A 24,272-nucleotide genomic window follows, 5' to 3' on the forward strand; every position below is an offset into this window, starting at 1 on the left:
TCTATATTGTCTTCTGTTTAGAGTTCAAGTAAGGAAAGAGGAACCATATTGGCAGTATACTGCGTATCTTGGCAGATGAGCCAGCAAAATTTTTACGCATAGATCTGTTTCTTAGGGATCTCTTCTTTATCTTGACACAGAACTTAGGTTCCCTTCTAAAAGAAGAATTTTGCTTAACATACCAAGAAAAGTTCCTAAGCCGCCCACGACTTATTGGTCATTTTATTTGTTTTACTTTGTTTAGAAAAATAAACACTTATGCTGTATAAAGATCAACGAATACACGTGATCAGCGATGATCCAACGTCACAATTACATGTGACGTTCTATCGATTTTGCTTTACCGCGCCTTGCGATTGGTTAAGAAAACTGGCTCCATGCTTTTTAACCAATCAAAACCAAAGGGATAAGTGATTTTGCCAACATTGTTTTCCGTGCCTTTTTTGCGTGTATGTATTCATTCATTCACTTTGCGGTCTTATTTTTCCACGTGATATTTTCCAGCATTCTCACTGGCCATCTCAATTACGCTGATTTTGGTTTAAAGGTACAACAGCCAATTGAAAACCTATTTGACACAGCAGAGTGATCCCATTGACCACAGCTGATTGCCGGAAATTTTCCACATAGTGCTAACTATATAAATAAACAAGATCTAGTCAGTCAAAATCCATAATCACCTTCGGTGGATAGTTATTACAGCTCAGCACCATTGTGGCTTTTCACTGTGGAACGAATTCATCCTGAGAACTTCTGATTCAAACGTGAGTTTTTAAATTTGATTTAAACTGTTTGTAGGAATTTCTTTTTTACATATTTTAGTGTTTTTCCTATTTTCTTACAAATGGGAAACGTCGTAGCCAGCTGATCGTAAGCAGACCACAGCAATGGTGTTTTTATCGGCATGTTCAATATTTTGTTATGGGTTATTCGCATTGATCCAGTATCTATCCAGATAGGATAGCAATACTTGAAATCACATGCTACAGACATTAAGACGATAAGCTTTTAGCGCTAGGGTAACCTTGAAAACCTGGTACTCAAAGACGACTCGAGTAAAACACCGTCATCTGTGAGACCTAATCTGGCGCAAGCCTTCCTGTTTTCTTCTTTTGTCGTTGATTGTTTATTGCTGGTTGCTAGATCTTTTCTTCCGCCTTGACGGTTTAAATGATACAGCCAAAGTACAAACCCTGGCCTTCGCCTATCATATTCTTGACAAGTGGCGCATAAGGCCTTGCACCGACGCACAATCACACCCACACCTACCCACACGAAAGCAAACGACCACTCAACCCTGAATTTGATATTTTCTAACCCCAGTTCAGCGTTAATCGACTATTTGACTTGTTATGCTGACTAATATTGGAGGTTGGAATATTGATCTACAAAATTACTTCATTGATCGTCTAAACCGGTTCGAAAGAGCCTTGATTCATTAAATTTGGTACGCTAGCTATGGATCTATGGTTTATCATTCTGTAGCCAAATGGGCCGGCTTTAAATTTTACAGCACAGTAGCAGAGTTCTCTTAACTTTTTTAAGACAACACCCAGGGTCAGTTTTTCTGATATCACTATTGGTCTAATCTGATTCGAGAATATTTATACGTTATTTTTTTGCCGCCAGAATTCACATGGGAGATGCACGTGGGAAAAAAGCTCAGTTTGTGACAAAATTATGTAATGTCCTCAAGTGCAGTAAATTCAGGGAGCTATACTAGATATTAGTTTGAGGCCATTTGTATATCTGACTCTCACAAAAGATCTCCCAGAGTTAGTCATTTTTTTTATTTATTTGGCTCTATTTTCCGATTTCTTTTTAACACACGTGAAATGAATGGCTAATATCTTTAATGAACAAACTCAAATATTTACAACAAAATTCAATTTCTATGGAAATATTATCAACTTTATTAAAGTTTTTTTGTTTTCATTGGCAGCTTCTTTCAGTTACTCGGTAAAACTGAACCTCTGTTTCGAGTGTTTGATTACTTTCCTATCGTTTCCAATAACAATTCCTTTTAACATTACGGTGTTTTTGTTCTCTGTAATTCCCCTGATTACGAATTAAATGAGTTGAGCCGAACTTTTAACCAGTTTCATTATTCGTCCGTTTGACTGATGAGTTTGAATCCTCTCTCACTAAATTTTCCAGGAATAGCGTTTAAACTGTTCGAATTATTCTTCTCTTGCTATTTTTACCTTTTACTTAGCGTTGAAACCAATTCCAAAACCTGCTGACGACATCTAAGGAACCCTTAAGATGTTTGTGCGGGAATACTGCGCAGAGTCAGTAGTTGTCTCGTTGCGAAATTCGTGCGTTCTGTCCGGTTCCCGAATTTTTTCACACCGTCTCTGCTGCCATTTCTACTTAATTTGTGGCGACATAACTAACCTTTCGTACTCGTTAATTTCCGAAAAGCAAACTTTGATGAGTTATATTCGTCGGTTTCTTTATTGTGATGAGATCATTAGAATGAAGAGGCCATCACTTGTCTCAACAACATAATGGCCGCCGACTCAGAGGCAGTTCTGTCTATTGTTTGTCTAACATCTAAAGTCCAACATGTCTTATAGATAAAACTGAATTTTATGAGATAGACACTTATGTCACTCGCGGTTTAAACAGGAAAAAATCCCGAACACTTAAGTAAAACACACAACGAATAACAAAAAATTCATTGTGATTTGACGACTTAAATGAAAAGCTGGTCATCTTGTCGGGTCAGTGTCAACAGTTTTCTTATTTCAGCGCCATACTTTGGATGTATATATAGCAATTCGCCGAAATTTTCAAGTCGCAATTTGGAAGACCACAGATTAAAAAAATATTACCAGTTTAAATTTCAGAAATTTACAAAACTCAAGTTTTATGTAACTGTAAAATGCGTTAGTTAAATAGGTCGGAAAATTCATTTTCTATCTAAATATTGTACTGAGAGCCCGTAAGATTCAAAGCCTCTTGAACTGATTACTCGTGAATGAGGTGGTTTAGTTGTACTTCGCCTTTTGTGTCCAGTTGACAAAGCTTCAATGACTTTAAAATCCTGGAGGAAAACATTTTCAATCAGACACAAACCGACAAAATAAAGTCACAGTCTCATAAACTGTATGGTTACGTAACCACCGCCGGTTCATGTTCAGTTGGAGAAAACAGTGATTAGGAGTATTAGCCAGGAGTGCACTGATTGATGAGGTCATCTGATGTTGACTCACCGAAAATTGCTGCCCAGTGATCCAGAGCGGCAATGACTGGTAGTCTTTCCTTTAGGGAATTTTGCAATTCGTTGCTTCAAAGTGTGTATCTTATCAAAGGTTATTTTCACTTTTGGTCGAAATTTTTTTAAGAACGAGATACTAACTCGTTCAGTTCTTTGACTCGAAAAGTTCTGTCAGCAAAGTTCATCATCCTTAATGTTAACAAATTATTTCGTTTCCAAAGTCCAATGACGAAAATAATGTAAGCAATATTGCAACAATAAGAATGCTCCAACCTATGTGTCTGCTACAGACGTCAACAAAATACGTGACAATGGGGAAGTACGTTGATTTCCTAACCAGGGAGGTGTGACGCTCAATGTTTTTATAGTTCACCTCCTAAATCTCAAAATCCTGATTCTATTTCATTCAACAGCCGCCACTTGAGTTCACAGACCAAATTTCTACCGATATTCACATGTTCACCCTTTTCAAGATCACCAGTCAGCCAATGAAACAGATGGCAAAAGCTTGTTAGGGTTAGAGAACATTTTGTTTCGATTTCCTCTCGAAGCTAAGGGAAGTCTATGCCATTAAAGCATTTTCTGATGTATCAGGATTACTATTTACACCCTTAACGGAAAACGCTGAGCATGTTACGGGAAGTTGCGGAAGTGAAGTTATAGGAAGGGTTTCTTAGGAAGTGAAGTTTTCGAAGTACAACTGGAGGCATAAATTTATCGTAGTCGTGAACGAGGTAGAAAGAACCGAAGTATTCGCAATAGTTCATTTCCTTAATATAATTGCTAGACCATGCTAACCTTTTGTTCAAGTTCACTTGACAACAAGGCAAAACAAGTTATGGGGCTGGTATCGATATTTTGTTTTAAAGACCGCTAGCTGGTTATCTCAAAATATAAATTACCACAGCTGCCTTTTAAGTATTCCCACCTTTGTGACATCCTTACAAGGTCAAAGTCAAACAAACCGGTAATGATCAACAAAAGCGTTGTGGAGGTGCATGAACGAACAAAAAAATAAAAAAATCAATTAAAAGGTAGAAATACTTCGTTGCCGTCTTGGATAAATTTAACACCAACGTAGACAATATCAGAGACGTTGAAACGTTTATAAAAAATATAGCGTTTGAGACCAGAGCCACATAATGGCAACCATGCAGACAGCCTACTTTGTGAAGTACCACTTGACGCCGCTAAGTGTTCCAATGACTGCGGAAATCATTTATCAATTCATCTTTTATATGAGCCCACTGGTCAGCAAGTATTTCTCATACAAGTTGATCAATCAGCTATGCTCCCCTCTAGATATCTTAGCTGAGCTCTGGGTGTATTTTTGCAACCTTGACTTTTGACCCCGCTACTCACGTAAGCTTTTTCCAACACTGTGAAATCTTAACCAGTTTAGGAAAGAGGATGCATTTAATTCATGAGTTGATCGGCATGACAAACCACTTTCAAGATATTTACCTAATAGGATTCATCGACTCAAGTGGGTCATTTATAAACGTAACGGATGTACTGAAACGCGGGTAAGTCCACCTCAAAACGACAGGTTTGACTTTAGATAATGTGTCAGCAAAGAAATCTTTTGGTAACTTGAAATTTAAATTGAATTTTACCGACATGACTGACTGAATTATCAGGATGTATTTCAGAGTTTAACTTGTTGAGGTAATTGATGACAAAACAGTGGCACCTAACCGCAGATCAATATCCGATCTAGCCTTAAAGCAATCAACTTTAACAAATATAGAAAGAAGTTTAAAATAGTGCTTAATGACTTATAGAGTGTAAGTGCAGCCTCTTCAAATGGCAAAATAACACGTTTATCACCTTAATTGCTCTCTTTTTATCGTTTTAACCAGGCACATTATAACAATATTGTCTGTAATCCAAAGTTTCTCCAAGCTGTTGAAAAAATTGAACTAACTTTGAGAAAAAAAAGAAGGTGAAATAAACGAGGCCATATAAACATTATTTCACTGGCAGTAGTTGTCGAGTGTCGGATTTAGCCAGAGGTTAGAGTAACACTCTCCTACAACACAAAAATGTGTCTGAGCGCAAAACGTTTGTCTATTGAATCGAAAAATGTTACGTTATTCCTCAGTTTAGCCAGTTTATTTCAATCGCAAACATTAGAGCTATATCTCGAGAGCAATTTACTTGTGACCGGGACTCTTCGCTGAATTTAAAAAAATCAAACCTCACCTTAATAACGAAGAAAAAACAAAACTAACATTGCCTATGCATAAAAACATTCAGGGGCGTCTACATTGAGATTATTTTCGATAGGTTGCAAAAGTTTTTCACCGTTACTGAAGTGTAACTTATAAGTCACACAAACTGTGCACGAGAACTGCTTTTTAATTAAGGCTGCAAGCAAATTTGTAAAATCGGTGCTCTTTATCTGCCCTTTGGGAAACAGAAAGAATCAGACTTAACACTTTTTGAAAAGAAAAGTTAAGCTCTTAACAGTAGTTGACATGGAAACCGTCTAAAAGTTACTTAACAACGCATATTATAATCGTGTTGATTACACAATATTGTATACCAAAATAGGTAGATTATTCTCTAGAACAATGTGTGATTAATTGGGCAGCCAATCAGATCGTAGCGAATGCTCAAGAGTCTTCTACTGCCATGATATATAATCCGCCGCCCCACCAATCTTTCTTTCATTCGTTGAGCAGAAGAGGTTCGGCATTGTTAAGGTAAGCTTTTCTTAAGTCCTAATTTTTTCGGTCCTAAATGTTGACTTTACCAAGCTTGATAGCAGAACACCCTTATTGATTGACCCTCTCTGAGCATCTGGCCAAACAGTAAGCATAAATTAACTACATAAGCAAACAGTAATTAGAAATTAACTCCATACGCCTTAGATAACTTGTGGTATCGAGTAACCGGTGCGGTTTCGAAGATATCGGGTGGTAAGACGTATCGTTTTCCCTTCGTTCCGCTTAAATCAATCCTAAAAGGTCTAAAGTTTGAATTCCGCCACAGCATGATTGGGAATTCATGAAAAGTGCGATAAGTATTCTTGGAATACTTAAAATTGCAGCTTGTCACTGCTAACTTAATTTCGCTTCTGGAAAAAATCTTTTTTCAGCACTATTCGGCTAACTCTTCGGTTATACAGTCAAATGAAAGCGTTTTATTTGCTTCTTAGTTGTTTATCAACATGAGCAATTAGACGTGTCTGTAAATTTCGAAAGTGTTTTGTTAAATCGAGTTCTTCCTGGCCGAAATAAGTCTCTAAAGCGCCGTCACTGGTCGCCATCTGCCCACCGTTGCTATATTAGCTGTCGTAATATTTTCCCATGACAAGTTGGATGATATTGTGTAGTGAAATCGTCAATGTTTCTTTTGCCGATTGGCTTTCTTCTTAAGCGATGGTACGCGGGTAGCCAGCGTCGCTGATAGTTTCAGGTGCATTTGATGAAACGATGGCGGGAGATCAACGCCTCAAAATGCATAAAAAAACTTCGCTACTCAGACTAGCACTCTGAAAACTGTACTTGTCGATTTGAGCGATTGATCCATGCACAAAAACAGACACGAAAAGAATAATAATTAAGCCTATGTATCTTGTATTTTCTCACGAGAAGCGCGAAGTGGTGTCGACTGTAATAATTTGTTTTTGCTTTGCTTGGTGAATCATGTTTCAAGATCGACGAGTGGAAACTAAGATTAGTGTTATTATACCGAGTAAAAAAGGCTTAAAAGTACTTGAAGAGTTCACTGCCAACTGATTAAATTATGCTGAAAGACTTGTATAGTTTTCCCAAGAGCTTACTTCCTTAGCCAAAGCGGTGACGCATTTCTTAAAGGAAAGTGCGTATCAATCACTTCATGATAGAGCTATGTGTTTCTAAAAGAACCTGCTGTACTACATCGGCAGAAGGGGAAGCACTTGGTAGATTATCTGTTTGAAGTCAACAAATAAGATAGAAATAAACCACTGCAATTTTCAAATCTTCGAGATGGCGGTTTCCACCGTCCAGAATAACTTTTGTTGATATTCATCCACGTGTGACAAGTTAGCACCAGTTGGTACTTTGACAACCGTAGGAATAATTAAAGTTGGAAAGAACTAAGTCGCATTTGAGGTTTTATTCATAACGGCATCTAATCCTAGGGATGACAGACTCGCTCAAATATTGATGAGCCTAAATTGCCTAAAGAATCATGGTATAATCCCAGACGGCTCCTTTTTTATATGTAAAAACAGTATTTTAAGTTGTTAAAGAAACATACCTTAGAAAAGAAATTAAGTACAAAATTAAAGATATAACTCTTCTGTTGTTTCCTTGCACAGGAAAAATAAGCAAAATCAACAAACCATGGCCAAATTTCTGTTCTTAGCATTCATTGGTCTTACTGGAATTTCTATCGGCTTAGGAACCGACAGTAAGTATTTCATTTCTCTAAATATAAAACGAAAGGTTCGAAATACCTTGTAATGCCTTCTGCAGACGTTTGAATATGGTAAATGACACTACACTGCTGTTGCCTCCGTATAGGCGTTTCGTTTTCTTAGCAGCATTATATTTGTTGTGGCGAAGTTTATCGAGATAGGTCATGAGAGAGATACTAGCGAGTAACCTATCATGCAGTCTGATTGCCTCAGGCATTCTTTAGAACTGTGTTTGCTTTGAATAGAAGTGTTCCCTCCCAAGAGAAATGAACCAGTACTCCCCCGCCCCCTCCCCCCCACAGGGTAAGAATTTTGGTTCCTTGGGTTTGTTATAAAAGTCGAACAAAGGCATTCGAAGTTACTTTCCTGGATAACGTTTAAGGATTTAATTTTTCTTTTATTTCATAATTCCAAACGATCTCAATTCTCAACACAGAATTTAGAAAAAAAAAAGATAACCTTATCAGTTCTTCATGTAAGTTTTCTATATGTTAAAAATATTATTTCCCCTTTTCAGGCTGGAGCTACTGCAGTAATTGTGCCGATGGTAAGTCGCTGCTAGCGCCTTTCTTGATGTTTAAATGTCGAGTTCGATGGTACCACTTTTGGGTAAGGTGGGAGCCCCCACTACCTATAGTTCTCGTACCCCTTAAATTTCTCATCAAGGCTTGTGATACGCGGTGTAGAGAGTATTCCACGACTAATGAAGGGAATTTCAACCCATCGCCCCACTGTTACTTGATGACATGACTGGCTATCCATAACCAGTACTTTAACATTAGTCCCTTTTTGACAAAGAAAAGGGCCTCTTAGTACTTATTAAGCCACTTCCTTGAGTAGCCTTTATTACACTTTTCTTGTGTCAAATGTTTAAACTTTTTCTGCCATTTTAGGCCCGTTGAGATGGACTGGTGACTGCGCCTCTGGGAAAAGCCAATCTCCCATAGACATTTCCTTGGCTAATGCAACCTACAAGTCGTTCTCAGACTGGAACTGGAAAAACTACGGAAGTACACTCTCGACTAAGTTCACTCAACAGAACACTGGCTCTGCTCTGCAGGTGAACCTACCAGATAAAAAGTTCTTCGTCAGTGGTGGAGGTCTTGTAGGAAACTACACCACCGCTCAATTTCACCTTCACTGGGGACCCGACAATGGACAAGGTTCAGAGCACACTCTGAATGGCGAACAGTTTGCTGCAGAGGTGCGTACAGAGAAAATTTCTCGCAAAATCGCATGCGTCATTTCTGAATGAAAGACTTCACGTTAGAAACTGTTCGATAACTCTCACATTCAAGGCTTTCATATAGATCCTGCATTCAAGAAACCGAATTCTATTGATCAGCCATAGCATTTAGACGAACTTTTCATCTTGACATTGATTGAGGGGAAAGTTATGTCCACTTGTAATTACATGCCAGCGAAGGGAAAGTTATGAGCACCATCACAAACATTACACCTAACAATCCTGATCATTTCTTTCACTCAGATCCATTTTGTCAGCTACAATGTCAAATACCCAAACTTGACCTACGCCGCCGCGCAGCCTGATGGTTTGGCTGTCCTTGGTGTCTTCATCGAGGTATTTGAGTGCTACGTCATGTGCTGTGATGCTTAGGATCTAAAGATAATGCGCAAAGCTTCAGTGTCATAACAGTGGAGAATCGGCAAAGGCATAGAGAAACGTGTGAACTAATGTTGCAGGAACATTTGCCCAAAAAACAGATCAACAAAGTTAAAGTACCAATAACACAGGAAATCGTGATTTCATTATTAATTTCTCGGAACCAATTGCGTGCAGTTCGTAAGCAATTTAGATATGGAGACAGAAAATTAGATGTCCAACAGCTAATAGAGAGTGAAAATTAATTCTCGAGTTAGCCTAACAATTATTCTATAGGAATAAATCGACCCATTCTGACAAAATCCGATTTTTATACAATGTAACCTTCGATGATATTGTTCCCTTTCAGGTGGGAAGTGCAAATTCCGCTTACGACAAATTCCTCAAATATACCTCAAAAGTTGTCAATGGAAGTAAGTCTATCTCTTCTGTTACTCACTCATATTAGGTTTCTTTTTCACATGTCTGTTACTTTTGGAAACGAAGATCACATAGAGAGAGTCGATCAAAACTTCAGAGAGATATCTAATTTCGTGGTTTGAGGCGAATTTCCGTGGAAGGGGAGAGGTTCTCTTTTGTACCTCAGGGTCTCCTCTGTACCTCGGGTTCTCCTCTGTACCTCAACTCTTGAAATCTCTTCTGTACATACCCCTAACCTTAAGCCCGACGATTTTTTGAGAAGGCGGCGGGGTCTCTCGTTTTATTGTACCCAACTGGCTTTTTTTGTTGTTTCTTTAATCAATTCTCATCTTTTTTAATTATTATTTGACAGACACAACTGCAAGCATTGCACCTTTTCCTCTCTCTCCTCTTTTCCCATCCAACACGAGCAAGTTCTACAGGTACCAAGGCTCCCTAACAACGCCGGGATGTTTGGAGTCTGTCACATGGACAGTCTTCCACGATTCCGTAAAGATATCCGCATCTCAGGTGAGCCTTACGATTGTAAAGTGCGGTTTCTATGAAGACGAAAGGAACTAGTGCTTCTTCGATATGTTTTCGTCTTGCGGATCAGATAAGAGGTGCGTTCGTGTTTGAGCGCAATTTTGTGTTCGAGAACGAGATCTGACGCCTTTTTCCTTAGTTGCCGTAAGCCAAAATCAAAGGTAACACAATATTCTCATTGGGAAGAAACGCATGTGACACAAGGAGTCAATGAGAAAACGAAGAAAATTCCTGAAGGAGTTAAAGGATGCGAAAACGTAGATGATAAAGTCGTCAGAGGCTTTGAATCTGGTTTTGGTTTTACATAGGTTAAGTTTTGTATCAGGAAAAAATTAATCTGTTATGAAAAGGCGGAGCGAGTTTTTAAAGTCAATCGGACTGCTATAGCAATCCTGTATTATTCTGCACACTCATTTAAGATTGCTCTGTGGCACACAGCTACTGACCCCAAACTAGTGCATCTTAGCAGGAAATGTGCTGTCGCTGTTGTTACTATCGTCTACATTTAGCAGATTTTGGCAGCAGTACGTTAAAAAAAATTCTTCTCATAATTACAGGTTGCTGCCATGCGCAGTTTGATGATGAACGACACTGACTACATTGGGTTGAACTACCGCCCGACCCAGGCCCTTAACACACGCACTGTGTATGCAAGCTTCGATGTTTCACCTACCACAGAAACTCCGACGGTCGATGATTCAGCAGCTGGTGTCAAGATGACCACGAGCCTGTTGCTGTTGATGTTAATCGGAGCTCTATTCCTTAATTAAGATGGCTCCTTCGCAAACACCTAACGCCAATTGACTAAGACTTGCTGTTCAGTTAATGTGTGGTATCATCTAATATATATGGTTGCGATGAATGACAGGAGATTTTTGTTAAATAAGGTTGGTGTATGCACACACTCTTGGAAGAAACTGAGGGAGAAAACAGCAGCAAATTTCATATCACTTATATCCGCAGGAAGCCCCCCTAAAGGTAACCTTTCCGACCATCTGACAAAAACGGCCATCTAAACATGACCCCTGAAGAAGGTTCCTTTTTGTAGAAAAACATCACTACGTTGTTCATCTCCTGATTTCTCCTTGTAATGTGTATACCAGCCTTATTAATTCGTTATTATCTCTACTATATTTTTTAAGCCGACGGAATCTTGTTTTTACGATTTGGTGCTGTATTTAAAGCGTCAAACATTGAGCCAAAGTATTTACAGCCATCAGTGTGGACTTTCGAACCGATTATAACCGTTCAGTGTGCGATTTGAAATGAATAAAAAGTTTTTTGTCTAATTCTGAGTATATTTTTTGAATTAACCTCTTCGTTGTAAATCGACATTTGGATCTATACCGAATAAGGATGAACATAAAGCAAAAAATTAAAGAACAGTGTTTCCGGTATGAAAGAAACAACACTGGAAAAAACTTTTCTCAAACTCATTAATAATTCATCAAGTTACAAACCAATCGCGATACGCCAATTTGGCCACATGTGTGCGTTTAGAAACCCCGATAAAACAATGGTCAGGGGCTTTTCCACTATACTTTGATGAAATATCAAACCCTAGAGCTTCATAAAATTTCAAACCCCACTGATGCCAAAATCAGTTAGTATTTTTTCATTGTTCTTGGCTAATGATGCACGATTGAGAAGCAATTTCAAAAACTCGTGCTTCGTGTTTTATCGGGGTTTTCAAACACACAAAAACGATAAAAGCACGAGGCCGTAGGCCTCGTGCTTTCATCAGTTTTCTCGTGTTTGGAAACCCCGATGAAACACTCGCACTCGATTTTGAAATGTTACATAAATAACAACTCTAACTAAGACCACGGCATAGTTCAGATATCAGCGGAAACCTCGCTATTGTATTCCAAGCGCGTTTTTTTTTTTTTTTTTTTTTTTTTTTGAGTCAACTAAATATAGTTTTCCGATGTGAATGAAGTACGACTTACAAAAAGTAATTACCTCCTGCCATGCATGCGCATTACAAGGTTCCCGGAAAGATTGTTTGGCGGCTCAGTTTCTTAACTCAGTTCGCTCTGACGAAGGGCTAACGCTCGAAACGTCAGCTTTTTTATTCGTTACGGTGGCCAATTTACAATTTCAACTTCGTTGATATAACCAAATGACCTTGTTACCGCCACCGGCGCAGCACCATTGTTTCTTTAGAAACTCTCAGCCTTTATTCAGTTTCTTAACGGTGGGGTAAAGAAGGAAAGTTCAGAAAAGATAAGCTTACAACTGAAAATTTACACGTAAAACCTGAAAGTTAAGTGATTGACACGCCATAACAAGTTCGTCCCGATTATCCAGTCAAAATATGTCGATATTTTTAGAACAATAAGTCTTTATCAGGCGTAGCGGTCTATCAGTGTTATTAATGCTCATTTGTCTTTCACACTCCAAGTTCAATTCCCACTCCATCAAACTTCTTTATTTGCTGCACAAACACGGCTCGGCAGTTTCGAGGTAAGCTTTTGTTCAGTCGCAATTTCTCCTTTTGATACCGTAACACCCTGACGCACTGACTGCTCTTGGAGTATCTAGCTACAATAGGCTGTATAAAGAAACTAAGAAACACTCAATTGGCGGAATCCACTTAAAAGAATTTCGTACGAAGCGGCGCCTTCGGTATCTCAAAGTTGCAGATACTGGTCATTGTCACTGCGCACCTCGTACATCGTAGCTAGCATTTTTACCTTAAACCACACAAAAAACTACCGCAAACGGTAAATTCTTATTAATCTCAAATCGCGCCGCCTTTCGTAAGAAGCATCAAGTAGTCTTCAACGCTTTAAACTCGTCACTGCTTTCCACCTTTCGCCTTGGGGATAGACTTTCCTCAAGTTCTGTCCGGCAGCAAAGGCCTCACTTTGACATACGCCACTATAGGTACCTTTAATTTAGAGTGTGGTTTACGCATAGGAGTACGAAATCCATCGCCTGAGATTATAGTATCGATGCACCCACTATACAATTTTTTTTAAGCATTGCCGAATTTTGTACATTAACGCAGTTGAAGAAATTCAGTTCTAAAAACGAGAGTCGCCGAATTCGTTTGAAATTGAGTTAGAGCTGAGACGCATAAAACCGAAATTAAGACTGCTATCATGAGGCTGTATTATTGCTATGGCAACCTTGGAGGCAACAAAGAATTCAGTCTTTATTGGCCAATAATCGAAATTTCCTCAATCCATTCTCATAGGAAAGAACGTAAAAGAATGAAAATATCTATTCATCAAAGAATAGGTTCTAAAAATAAATTTCAACCATAGAGCAACCGTAAAACTTGCATTCATGTGGCTGTGATTAACCGATATAGTCAAACAACTTTTGAAGAGTCCTTTCCGGTTGTTTAATCAAGCTCGGATATAAAACCATTTCAAGTGTCTCACTTTTCTCGCAGTCGATAAGACAAATGTTGCATTGGGCACACTAGAGCTTTTTCTGTTTGTCAAAGTGAAAAATCTGTTAACAAGTAGCGTAAAATAAGTGTGACCCCTAAATTGAAAAACTTCCCAAATTTTTTGCAAATCGCCAAATTTTCAAAGAACTTTATGTCCTACCTTGGTGGCCTCCAAACTTTGGCGAAAAAAATTGTTTTATTATAAGCTGTCATGATATGCAAGATATGTTTGGATAAAATTTCATCGGGAAAGAAACTTTTTAGTCCACTCGTCTGGCTTGGCGTGCGATTGTAGGTTTTTTCACGTCCATCTGACCTGTCTTCTTTCAAGGGAAACTAAATTTGAGCGCTGCTTTTATTTATCTGTCTGTGACTCGTACCCTGGGTCTGGTTATCTGGCAGCAATTTAGAGAACATGTGACTTGAACGAGATATTCTCCTTCCGTTTTAAGTATTGAAGCTAGCACAAGTAGTGCAAGCGTCAACAAAAAAGTAAAAGACCAGCTGGGAAAAAAGGATCCGATCCTTCGTAGGAATTCGTACGAGAACTTTCCAATTTCTTTTTGAGCGAGATTGGTTTTGTGATTGACATATGAATCAATCATCAGTGAAGTTTTAGTTTTGGTAAAAGGATTTTAGTTTGATACGACCTTTGCCAAATTTTGGAAAGTGCGAAATTTTTGCCCATTTTTGGTTTGCCAAAAGTTGTGAAATATTTGAAAACGTTCTGGTACGGCCACCCCATCTTTCAAAATGTTGACGTGCTTAGCAAATGTCGCGGATAGATTCAAAGCAGGCCTGATTTTAATAATTGATTCTGTTGAAAACTTAGACTGCTTCTTGTCAATTAGTGTTTCCTGGTAGGCTCTAAACTTGTTCTTCAATCGCATTTCTCAACTACAAATGTAACTTTGACGAAAGCGCAACGAGTCGTTAGTTTAAGTTGCTGACTTTGTCCCTTTATAAAAATCCGATTGGTTAACCCCTGTCAATCATTAGCCCCAAGTGATCATTATTATTCTCGTCACGCAATACTCCGCAACGCTGGAAGGCTCGCACGATTCTCTAAGAATACATGGAAGGTTAGCTGCCTTTGTATTTGTCATTATTCTCGATCAAAGAAACATAAGAATAGTGTTGACAATCAGACGCCAGCCTCCCATCTATCCGCCCCCGGAAATGCCCCTTCGTCACGTGTGGATTACTTGTGCAGCAAACAATCTGAGATATTCTCTGTATCGGAGTTACGAGAAGAAAATTCTTTCTTTCTCCTGTCTCCCTCTCGTCCAAGAGCTCATGGTGGTCGATGTAACGGGTTTTGCCGTTCCCTTGATCAACGGAAGCGAGCGATGATGTGACAGAAGATGAAAACTGCAATAAGAGACTGCCCGTTTTTTAATCCCAGGCTTCGTTGTTTTCGCACCTTGTCTCGATTGACACTCTTCTCTAGCCTGCTGACCTAACGAACTAGAATTTACTTCACTCGTCCTCTTCAAAAAAAAGCAGTAATTTTAATTATTCCAAAAACATTTACTCTATGGCGTTGAGAAAACAAAGAAACGCTGTACATAGAAAATCGCCACAGGGCGCATTAATACGGTAGGCTAGCTTCGTTGTCATTCTCAAAATCTGTGTGTGTTACAACTAATATTATTAGTGCAAATCTACCAGACAATCATCTTAACTTAGTTTAGAATCTTAAGCTGTCAGATAAAATAAAAAGGAAATACGATAGGCTATCACTATTTCGTTCTATCCAGCGCAGCTGCCAAATGTTGACATCGCACGCGAAAGAATGTTCGTGTCTTGCAACTTTTTAAGGGGTGCATGCTTTCCGCGTGTCTCACAGGCTAGGCTTGCATGGATAACATTATGTAACCTGCGTGCACTTGCCTTTCGGTAAAATGCCTACGATTCCACACATGACAGAATAAAAAAAACAACATTAATTGAGCCCAAAAGTAAAATGAACCGTTGCGGAAAACAAAACCCGTTATGACAGACATACAAGAATTGGCACGTACCAGGATCTCAGGCATAACTGAAAATTTACTCGTACGCTGTGAGTTACGTAACCTTGGCGACAGTACGGTTACACGTCGAACTAAGCATTTTCTGTAACCCTCTCTCTCTATCCACTGGAGAAAGATCTAAATTGTCATACGGCAGTCTCGATGTTGATAAAAACTCACATGATAGGCGTGAAGGAACTCCAAAATGTCCAAATTGCAGAGACTGTCTGCAGTGCTTTAACCCTTTCGTTCCAGCAGATGATCAATACTAAAATTCTAAACAACTCCTTGGGACAAACAACAAAGAGATGTCTTGATATTAGTTCAGAGAGCAAGCTTTTTGATCTTGACAGTTAAAGATGAACTTCCCCCCCCCCCCCCACATCTTGTTTTAGATAAAGGCTGATAGTTTCGAAAGAAACTGTTTGGGGCTGCGTCGGTGGTGCTCTGCCTTTAAAAGCACACACAACCCACAATTCCTCTATTCGCTCCGACGAAGGGCTAACGCTCGAAACGTCAGCTTTTGTAATCATTGAGGTGGCCAATTTACCATTTCAACTTTGTTGATATATCCGAATTATCTTGTTTTAGACACTGGTCATTTTCTAAATATTCGCTTCATCTCTCCCGTCAAACTTCCATTTTCTTCGACATCTTTGATGCTATTGACTAAAGGAATAAATGGCACCTTACGTAATGCTTGACGCAAATGCGCAAGGGCAATACATCTATTAAAAAATACTGCGGAAATTAACTCCAATTTTTAGTTCATGATTTAAATCCGTGGGTGGCTAGCCATAAAGAATCATAACATTGAATGGAATAGGTCATGCACTAGTCATGGTGCGTGACGCTGACCAATTTGAATAATATTAGGTTTGTTCGACAGGTTTCAGAGTATTGCTGCTTGGAATTCTTCTGGACGACTTCGTTCTGCCAACTTCTACGAACTTGGGGAGGAGCGTTTCGCGACAACCCTAAGAACGGCTGTGTAGCAGCTTAATGAGGTGGCCGAACGGCCTCATCGTTATAGTTGTTTTCTACATATTTTGCAATCGGCTGTTTTGGTCGACCATATGAAACGATTGTACATAGAAGACTTAAATATTACTGGTTATGTTTTGAAAAAATTCACTGAGGTGGTCCGAACTTTAAGAAGTGTGGAAGTTACGGTTATGGAGTGTTTGACTTAACGCCAGACTGGAAAATCAACGACAAAATCTTTCTAGTTGAAGACAAACAGCTTCATTAAGGTGGCCGGACGGCATCGTCGTCATTGTTTGTTTTATTATGGCTCTCACTTCCATAGACTTATATCCATTGTAGTTTAGGTTGTAAGAAAGGCAGATTTGATTAACGTCACGCAATAACTTACGATTCAGTAAGCCGGGAATAAAAAAGGAGATCAGTTGTTAATCAGGTTTTTGCGGAACGATTCATATGTCCCGGAATCCCAAAAGATCTTGTATTTCGCCATTTACCTTCGAACCCATAGCAATGCGCATGAATAAGGGGTATCATGCAAGAAGTATACCTAACCAGTAGCTGGGATATGCCGAGGCATTCCGAAAACGCATGGAACACGCCGGAAGATGGTAAAACGCTGCGTATTCTCAAGCCGAAAACCTGGTGAAGTACCAAGAAATTATACACGAGTCCATTGTGGTTCCTCAGGGGATCATTGGCCGCAAACGCCTGAGAAAGCTTTCTGACCTCTAATAAATGTAAGATTCAGAGAAGCAAAAGTAAGGTTTAGTCAAATTTTAGAATACTCCGTGCACTGCATAATCTTAGCGAAGGAAATCAAAGAAGGAAACGGTTACTCTGGGCCGTCTGGGGTCACGTTTTAGTCGTGTGCGGTTACTCAAGCGTCACGTTTTAGTCGCGTGCGGTTTTTTGTCAGCACAGTTTATTTCACAACTGTCACTTTGCACGCAAATAAAACAATGGTAAAGGAATTTTGTTTTCAATTGAAACCGCTTCCGGGTGGGCAAAGGCAACATCAGTATTTAAATGAAACTGTCTGTTTTATGCAAAATAATTTGGTTAAAAAGTAAGAGTAAAAAGTAAGATAAAATATTACTAAAAGTAAGATAAAATGTAACTCGCCCTATTTAGAGTTAATTTTACTAATCCATGTTTTACAAATCCATGTTTTACTAATCTATGGGTTACTAATACATGTTTTACTAATCCATAATTTACTAATCCATGTTTTATTAATCCAGTCCATTTTTTACTAATCCAGTCCAGTCCATCTTTTATTAGATGCCAATAACTCAATCGTCAACGAAAACCTGCTCAATGATAAGTTAACCACTCTCCTTCAAGCCGTCATAAATATGTCCTCGCATCAACCTTGACTGATACACTTCTCCTCTAACTCTTGCCATGTTTGCTCGAATGCGTTTGACCTTGAAAGGACAACTAACTGTTGTGGAATTTCCTCTAGGAGCAAAACCGTTCTTAAACACCCTTACGTAACAATTACTTAAAGAATTCGTGGTTTCTTCTCGTGTTCATCGTTCGTAAAATGCTCCAGGGTTCTCTGTTTTGCTTTCTGCGTCTTTTTTTTTTCTTTGCAACATTGAACATGCGTAACTATGTCGTGTGTCACGTCCTGATCATATGACCACACGATTGAACTCATTTTGACGGGTGAGGTGGTTTATGGAATTAACATATTAAGTAGTTTTAATGTACACAAATAAAATATAGTCTCACTTACGCACTACCGGTTTAAGGCAATAAAATAAAAATAAACATATACCTTTCGCTGAGTCGGCAATTTAAGATATTAGAAGCACCCTGTGGAATGTTTTTCTTTGACCGGCTAAACAAATTTCTGCTCGTTAATATAGAAAAAACAAAACATTACCCGTATGTAAGTAAATATTACATAGTGACTGCATATAAATGCGCTTGCATTAAATTGAAAGTGCATCCGGTGAAGTTTTCCACCGTTGGCTCTGTCAACGGGACACAGTTACCTGCCGCCAAATCCCCCTTAGATTTTAAATTTTTTTCAACCGAAAAAAGGTTGGAGTAATCTAATCTTCGAAAAGTAATGTTTTCGGGTTATTTTTTTCAACCAAGAAAAAGTTTAATGAAAGCGAAAACTAAGCAAGTCTGGACAAATGTTTGTTTAGACCATGGCATTATAGTTTTCCTCACATTATTTCAAAGACTGTATATGATTTCCTCGATTGTTTCATTTTTTTTTTTCAGATTTAAGATAATTATGGATCGTCTTCTTTTGACTGTGTTCCTCTGTGTTAGCTTTGTGCCTCGTGTTTTCAGCGCCGGTAAGAATCCGTACTTTTTACAGCAACTCTTGCCATTTATTATATATGTACTTATGAATAATGTACACGTTTTTTCTCTCTTTCCTTTTCGCCTTTGCTCAAATGTGGACTTTGATATTTTTTTGATGTCTACGACACTCTCAGATCTTTCAGAGAGCTATTTGGCCAACGTTTAAGTCTATTATTTCATATTTCGTTTATGAGTTTTGCATTTGTTTATTCAAACACCAAAAAGTAATAAGACTGGGATTTGCATACATTTTAATCATGTGTTAAACAATGATGTCAAACCACTGGATATAATTTCATTTAAACTTTCTTTGTGATATAAAGGAACTCTCGGTGTTGCAAGTTCGGTGAAGTTTATTTCAGAAAACTGTGGTGGGGACCCGGGACTAAAAAGATGCTTGGTTGCGAAGATAAATCTGATCAGTGTTCGAAATTCACTCCTTAACTAGTACTTAAAGGATCCAAAAGTAATCTATGAATGAGAAAATTAGATTAAAGCCCAGTTTTTCCAAAAACGGTAATCCTGAAAAAGATTCTAAGGTGCGCGGTGGAGAATATGAAATCAGCATCTGTATAATTAATATTGACTCTTTGAGCATACATTTCCCCAGAATTCCCGTTGACTCAGTAGCTTGCACTCTGAAGCTGTTTGTCATAATTTTATTTTTATTGCTCATAGATTATGACTACGTCGTAGGTGGAAAGAACGGTAAGATTTTTGTACGCTGTTTCCCTTGGTAATCCTTATTTCCAGTTTCTTTTTCGATCGATTGGTTATCTTCTCATCTACGAAACAGGGATATCACTAATATTTTACGACCATTCTATGAGTGCATATTGAATTTTAGATGGCAAATACTTAACAAGGTCCGTAGCACCGAGTTGGCTCTCGTACCCAACAAGTGCGACTGGAATGACTGTTTATTTTAATTTTACGCCTTTCGTTCATTCTTATGAATTTGTGTTAACTCTAAATTTGAGAAAAACTTGGGTGAATAAAGTTCCATACACGGTGTATGAACTGGTAACCGGAGGTGACTTAACCAATCAGAACACTCGAAATGCCATATCCGGAGTTGAAAATGTGATAATGCTTGGTATGCAGTGATTTTACACTGTCATCCGAGTGTTCAACAGATTTAAGGATGCCTCAATCCACGAGTGGGTAAACGTTTTGAGACAAGTCCTTTTACCGTAAAGAGATTCCAATCAGGTTGTTAGGCTCCATAACTCCACCTTTCTCCGAGAAAGTCAGGCCAAGATCAGTAGCAAACTAACACATTCCAACTCACACTCAGAAAGCCTACAATTTCCTTCAAATTTTCTTTGTAAACTGAACTTCGCTTTATATTTAGCATGACATACCCAAGTGGGATTTAGAGCAAGGACTTTGGAGAAACAAAGTTTGCCTTAACTTTCCACACGAGCTCGTAATCATCAAAATACAAACTAAAATAATTGTCTAGAATTTCCCCTGATATATTAAAAATTATTGCTACTCTTAGCTTATGAGCGTATTTCTGTTTTTCAGGCCCTGGTAATTGGACAGGGATATGCGCAACCGGAAAGAAGCAATCACCGATTAACATAAAAATGGCTACAACAGAATATAAAGCGATGCCCAAATTTGTTCTCAAAAATTACGATATGATGCCTAAAGACAACTATACGCTCACTAACAACGGCCATACTCTACATGTTGGATTCCCTACAAATTTCTTCAATGTTAGCGGCGGGGGATTGGAAGGAGTTTTTACCACAGCGCAGTTTCACCTTCACTGGGGGAAAACTAATAACGAGGGATCAGAACACACTATGGACAAGGCATATCCTGCTGAGGTTGGTAAATAAAGAACGACTTAGTACTTACCAACTGAGTGCAGGCTCTTCATGTTGGTGTCAACTTTTAGTATACTTCAATAAAAATTAAACTTGACCAATTGTGAATCCTGATTAATTTACCAATCGAACTTTATTTCTTCAAAGCTTGTTTTTACTTTTTTCTCGAACAGATACACTTTGTCAGCTACAACACCAAATATGCAGACTTAGGCAGTGCAGTTCCCAAATCTGATGGTCTTGCAGTTCTTGGAGTGTTCATTGAAGTATGTGGAACATCCCTTTTTGTACTTATGAGCTTTCCAATTTTTTTGCTGATATTATGTTATTTATTTCTTTATAGGTTGGAGGTAGTGATAACCCAGCATACGAATTTCTGAAATATGCCGAAGATGTCATAAAAGGTAAACAAGTGTGTGTGATTTTATTTTATGTTTAACATTCTTAATTTAAAGCTGAACTGGTAAAAAGAAGTAAGTAAAGAAGTGGTGAAAACGTGTGCATGTAAACAACATAAACTTGAGGTCCTTCATTTTGAATTTAAGCTCAAAGTTTTTTTACCAGAACTTTATTTTATGTGGCCACCAAAATATCAGTTATCGTTTTCTTTCAAGTCATGTCCCGAATCATTCATCTGTTTATTGATTCAGTTTTTAAATCTCTAAGTATTTACTTATACACGTTTATTCATGAATTCCTTTCTCGTTCTAGCTACAGTTCGTGATCGTGTCCTGCACTCACCTATTTGTATTTCCACTGAGCCAGACGTTTCTTCATCATTACTCAAACTAATAACCATCCATACACTGATAAACAATACCGAATCACATAAGTGGTCGTACAGAGTTTCGTCTATACCAGCATTTTATTTCACCTCACACCATCACCCCTAAATGAAACATAAGGACGTCACGGGGATTTAAGAAAGTGATTTTTAACTAAGGAAGTTCCTGATCGTGGAACGAATTCTCCAAGAGAACATGCACTCTGATGTCAGGGTGTAAAGAGTTCAGTAGTTTCCTAATGTTTGGGCAGGCAGACGTTCATTGGAAGAGAGCAACAACTTTCCTGTAATTGACTGCGCAGGAGACGATAATCAGAGAGATTTGAGCTGCTTCAACACTTGTGCGCGTTACGACTTGGCTAACGAGTTTTTATATTAATTCTCACAGCATCGAATAAGACTAGTATTATGCCATTCAAGCTGGAACCGATGTTACCAGAGACACGCGACAAGTTTTTCCGTTACAATGGTTCTTTAACTACTCCCACGTGTGATGAGAGCGTCACCTGGACAGTCTTCAAAGACAGCGTCAAAATATCAGAGACTCAGGTGTGTTATTTGATTTTGATTCTTTGACCGCTACGAGTGGCGACGCCAAGTGGAGCGACAGTGTTTAACTTTGTAAATATTTGTGAACATTCGTTCAGTAATTTATTGAACTCTCCAGAAATGTGTCGTAGTTTGTAACTCTCTTCCCTCCTTTACTGGTGTTGCTTTTGACTTCCCCCCCCCCCCCCTCTAAAAATGCAAGGTGAGGTATGGTTCAAGAACACAACCAAAGGAAAAGACCTCTTTTTAAGATCTCTTTTTTTTCGGGTCTTCGGTCGTAACTTTTTATAAGAAATAAATTCATCGCATGATAAGCAATGCCAAAAGCCATTGGTTTATATGTGGACGGCTGTTTTAGGATTTGACCTTCATTAAGCTTTCACGGCTGTTCACCCATTTTGGGGGGAGGGAGAAGGTGAAAGTGAAATTCTCTTTTCGACGCTCCTTCTTAACAGGGAGGGGGGCGGGGGAGAAAGGGAGATCTTTAGCAGTGGTCAAAATTCAATGAGTATTAACATAATTTTTTTTGTCTCTAGATGGGCTATCTGCGTAAGCTCGAGTTCACAAGCGGTTCACCGATGGTTAACAATTACCGTCCAGTTCAGAAGTTGAATGACCGCAAAGTTTATAACAGTTTCGAAAAACCTACGTCAACCGTAGTAGCTCCAACAACAGTAGCAGCTCCAACAACAGTAGCAGCTCCAACAACAGTAGCAGCTCCAACAACAGTAGCATCTCCAACAACAGTAGCGGGTGCAGGCATTCTTGACATTAGCGTTGGTCTGTTCTCGCTGATGCTGTTGACCGCACTGTTTGGTGGTTAACTTTTCGCGTTGCTCCAATGTAATTTTGTTCTTTTTTTGTTTTTTTCAAGTTTTACGATCATCATTATTGTTGTACGCAGTAGTTGGTAAACTTAATGTGCTTTTGCTAGTGAGATTTAGTTTTCTCGATATTCGGAAAAAACGATTTGCTGGGTAAGAGATGACTGGTACCTTTGTATTTCAGTTTATTTGCTGGTGGCTAATTGACAGCTCGTCCAATGTTCTATACCACATTAGAAGAGGTGACGTCGATATCCACAATTTATACAGACTTATCTACTCGCTTTGCTCAAATTTTTCAATCAGAGATGACATGGACAAATGCAAGGAAAATGTTCGTCAGAATTCAATTTTTTAATCTTTCACCGGGTGTTTTAGTACGACGTTTCTTACGTGCTTTGTTAACGTTGTAGTTCAGCCACAATGCTCGTAGACTTTGAGTAAATATTTTGTTGCACATACAAAATGTTGACGTTGTGTTATCTATTGATATTTTCTAATACCTTGCGCAGAGTGCGTGTGACGGCAAAGAAATCCTGGCAAATCAAAAAATTTAAGAGGCAGAATAGCTCTGCGCGTGTTTAAGACTCAAAACGTCAAATAAACGTATTCAAATGACGAGAACCCCAACACTTCGCTACCACCGCTTGCAGCTGCACGGAGAAGATCTGGAACTGGCGTATTTGTAGGCGTTGCCGTCACGATTGCTTAAGCTCTCTAAATTATCCTCTTTGAAGGTACTTATGTACTATTTCATCTCTAGATGTTAGAGGCAACTCATTCTTTTCCTAGTGATACCTGATGAGATTTGTAATATATTCCGTTTACGTAAAAGTGGACTGGTAGATCTTACAAAATATTTAGTTGTATCGGGCATTTTCCGGCAAGATTAAAACCGGATGTTCCTGAGAATGGAGACCCTATCCCCGGTCTCCTTCTTTCCCTTCCTCCTCCTCCTCTTGGTCGGGAGGATCGAAGACCGGACCCGAGAAATTGGTGGAAATAAGCTGCTAAAGGAACAGCGTCGCTAAGTACCCTATGAAAACGTGAAAGGAACCTACTTTGAATTGTCTTTTTCGTTACCCACAATCTGAGACATTCATCCCAATAAACTAACCACTTTTCTGATTTAAACGTTTCATGATACACCTAAAGAAATAAGACGAGGATTCTTGCACTGCGTGCTTAATGGAGTTCGTTACCAAAAGGAAAATGACTGAATATCCCATGAAAATTTTACCTTGCTTCATTACACAGATTCATATTGACATCATGATAAAAACCACCTATTTCTTGAGATGTTTTCCAAAGTTAAAAATTTAGTGGAATGCCAAAATTTGGGGA

At 38.7% G+C, this 24,272-nt stretch overlaps 2 protein-coding genes across 4 annotated transcripts; both read left to right on the forward strand.

The window, feature by feature from the left end:
- The first annotated feature begins 617 nt into the window (after nt 1-617).
- Nucleotides 618-11,492, forward strand: LOC111345980 (carbonic anhydrase 1). Of its 2 annotated transcripts, none has more exons than XM_022953268.2 (8): nt 618-764; nt 7,536-7,627; nt 8,152-8,181; nt 8,528-8,838; nt 9,124-9,216; nt 9,608-9,671; nt 10,031-10,188; nt 10,761-11,492. In XM_022953268.2, the coding sequence occupies exons 2-8, from the start codon at nt 7,561-7,563 to the stop codon at nt 10,971-10,973; spliced, it is 936 nt and encodes a 311-aa protein (XP_022809003.2). In that variant the 5' UTR covers nt 618-764; nt 7,536-7,560; the 3' UTR covers nt 10,974-11,492. The 2 variants fall into 2 exon arrangements, with proteins under 2 accessions (XP_022809003.2, XP_088599376.1); XM_088743250.1 differs by lacking the exon at nt 618-764 and adding an exon at nt 5,839-5,931.
- Nucleotides 11,493-12,564: 1,072 nt separating this feature from the next.
- LOC148717275 (carbonic anhydrase 2-like) lies at nt 12,565-23,394 on the forward strand. 2 transcript variants are annotated; one of them, XM_088743245.1, is made up of 9 exons: nt 12,565-12,669; nt 16,508-17,342; nt 18,847-18,923; nt 19,612-19,641; nt 20,464-20,771; nt 20,945-21,037; nt 21,115-21,175; nt 21,944-22,104; nt 22,641-23,394. In XM_088743245.1, exons 3-9 carry the CDS (start codon nt 18,860-18,862, stop codon nt 22,926-22,928), a joined length of 1,005 nt encoding a protein of 334 aa, XP_088599371.1. In that variant the 5' UTR covers nt 12,565-12,669; nt 16,508-17,342; nt 18,847-18,859; the 3' UTR covers nt 22,929-23,394. The 2 variants fall into 2 exon arrangements, with proteins under 2 accessions (XP_088599371.1, XP_088599370.1); XM_088743244.1 differs by lacking the exon at nt 16,508-17,342 and having other exon boundaries at nt 12,573-12,669.
- Nucleotides 23,395-24,272: the final 878 nt, after the last annotated feature.

This window comes from Stylophora pistillata, chromosome 13 (genome assembly GCF_964205215.1).
Source record: "Stylophora pistillata chromosome 13, jaStyPist1.2, whole genome shotgun sequence".
Classification (NCBI taxonomy): Eukaryota; Metazoa; Cnidaria; class Anthozoa; order Scleractinia; family Pocilloporidae; genus Stylophora; species Stylophora pistillata.

Bases quoted from the DNA above. Each gene is read 5' to 3' on its own strand.
- LOC111345980 (XM_088743250.1), top strand. From the start codon at position 5,861: ATGATATATAATCCGCCGCCCCACCAATCTTTCTTTCATTCGTTGAGC. The intron at 5,932-7,535 runs GTAAGCTTTTCT...TTCCTTGCACAG, and splicing joins AGAGGTTCGGCATTGTTAAG to GAAAAATAAGCAAAATCAAC. The intron at 9,672-10,030 runs GTAAGTCTATCT...ATTATTTGACAG, and splicing joins CTCAAAAGTTGTCAATGGAA to ACACAACTGCAAGCATTGCA.
- LOC148717275 (XM_088743244.1), top strand. From the start codon at position 12,581: ATGCTCATTTGTCTTTCACACTCCAAGTTCAATTCCCACTCCATCAAA. The intron at 18,924-19,611 runs GTAAGAATCCGT...TATTGCTCATAG, and splicing joins GCCTCGTGTTTTCAGCGCCG to ATTATGACTACGTCGTAGGT. The intron at 19,642-20,463 runs GTAAGATTTTTG...TCTGTTTTTCAG, and splicing joins CGTCGTAGGTGGAAAGAACG to GCCCTGGTAATTGGACAGGG.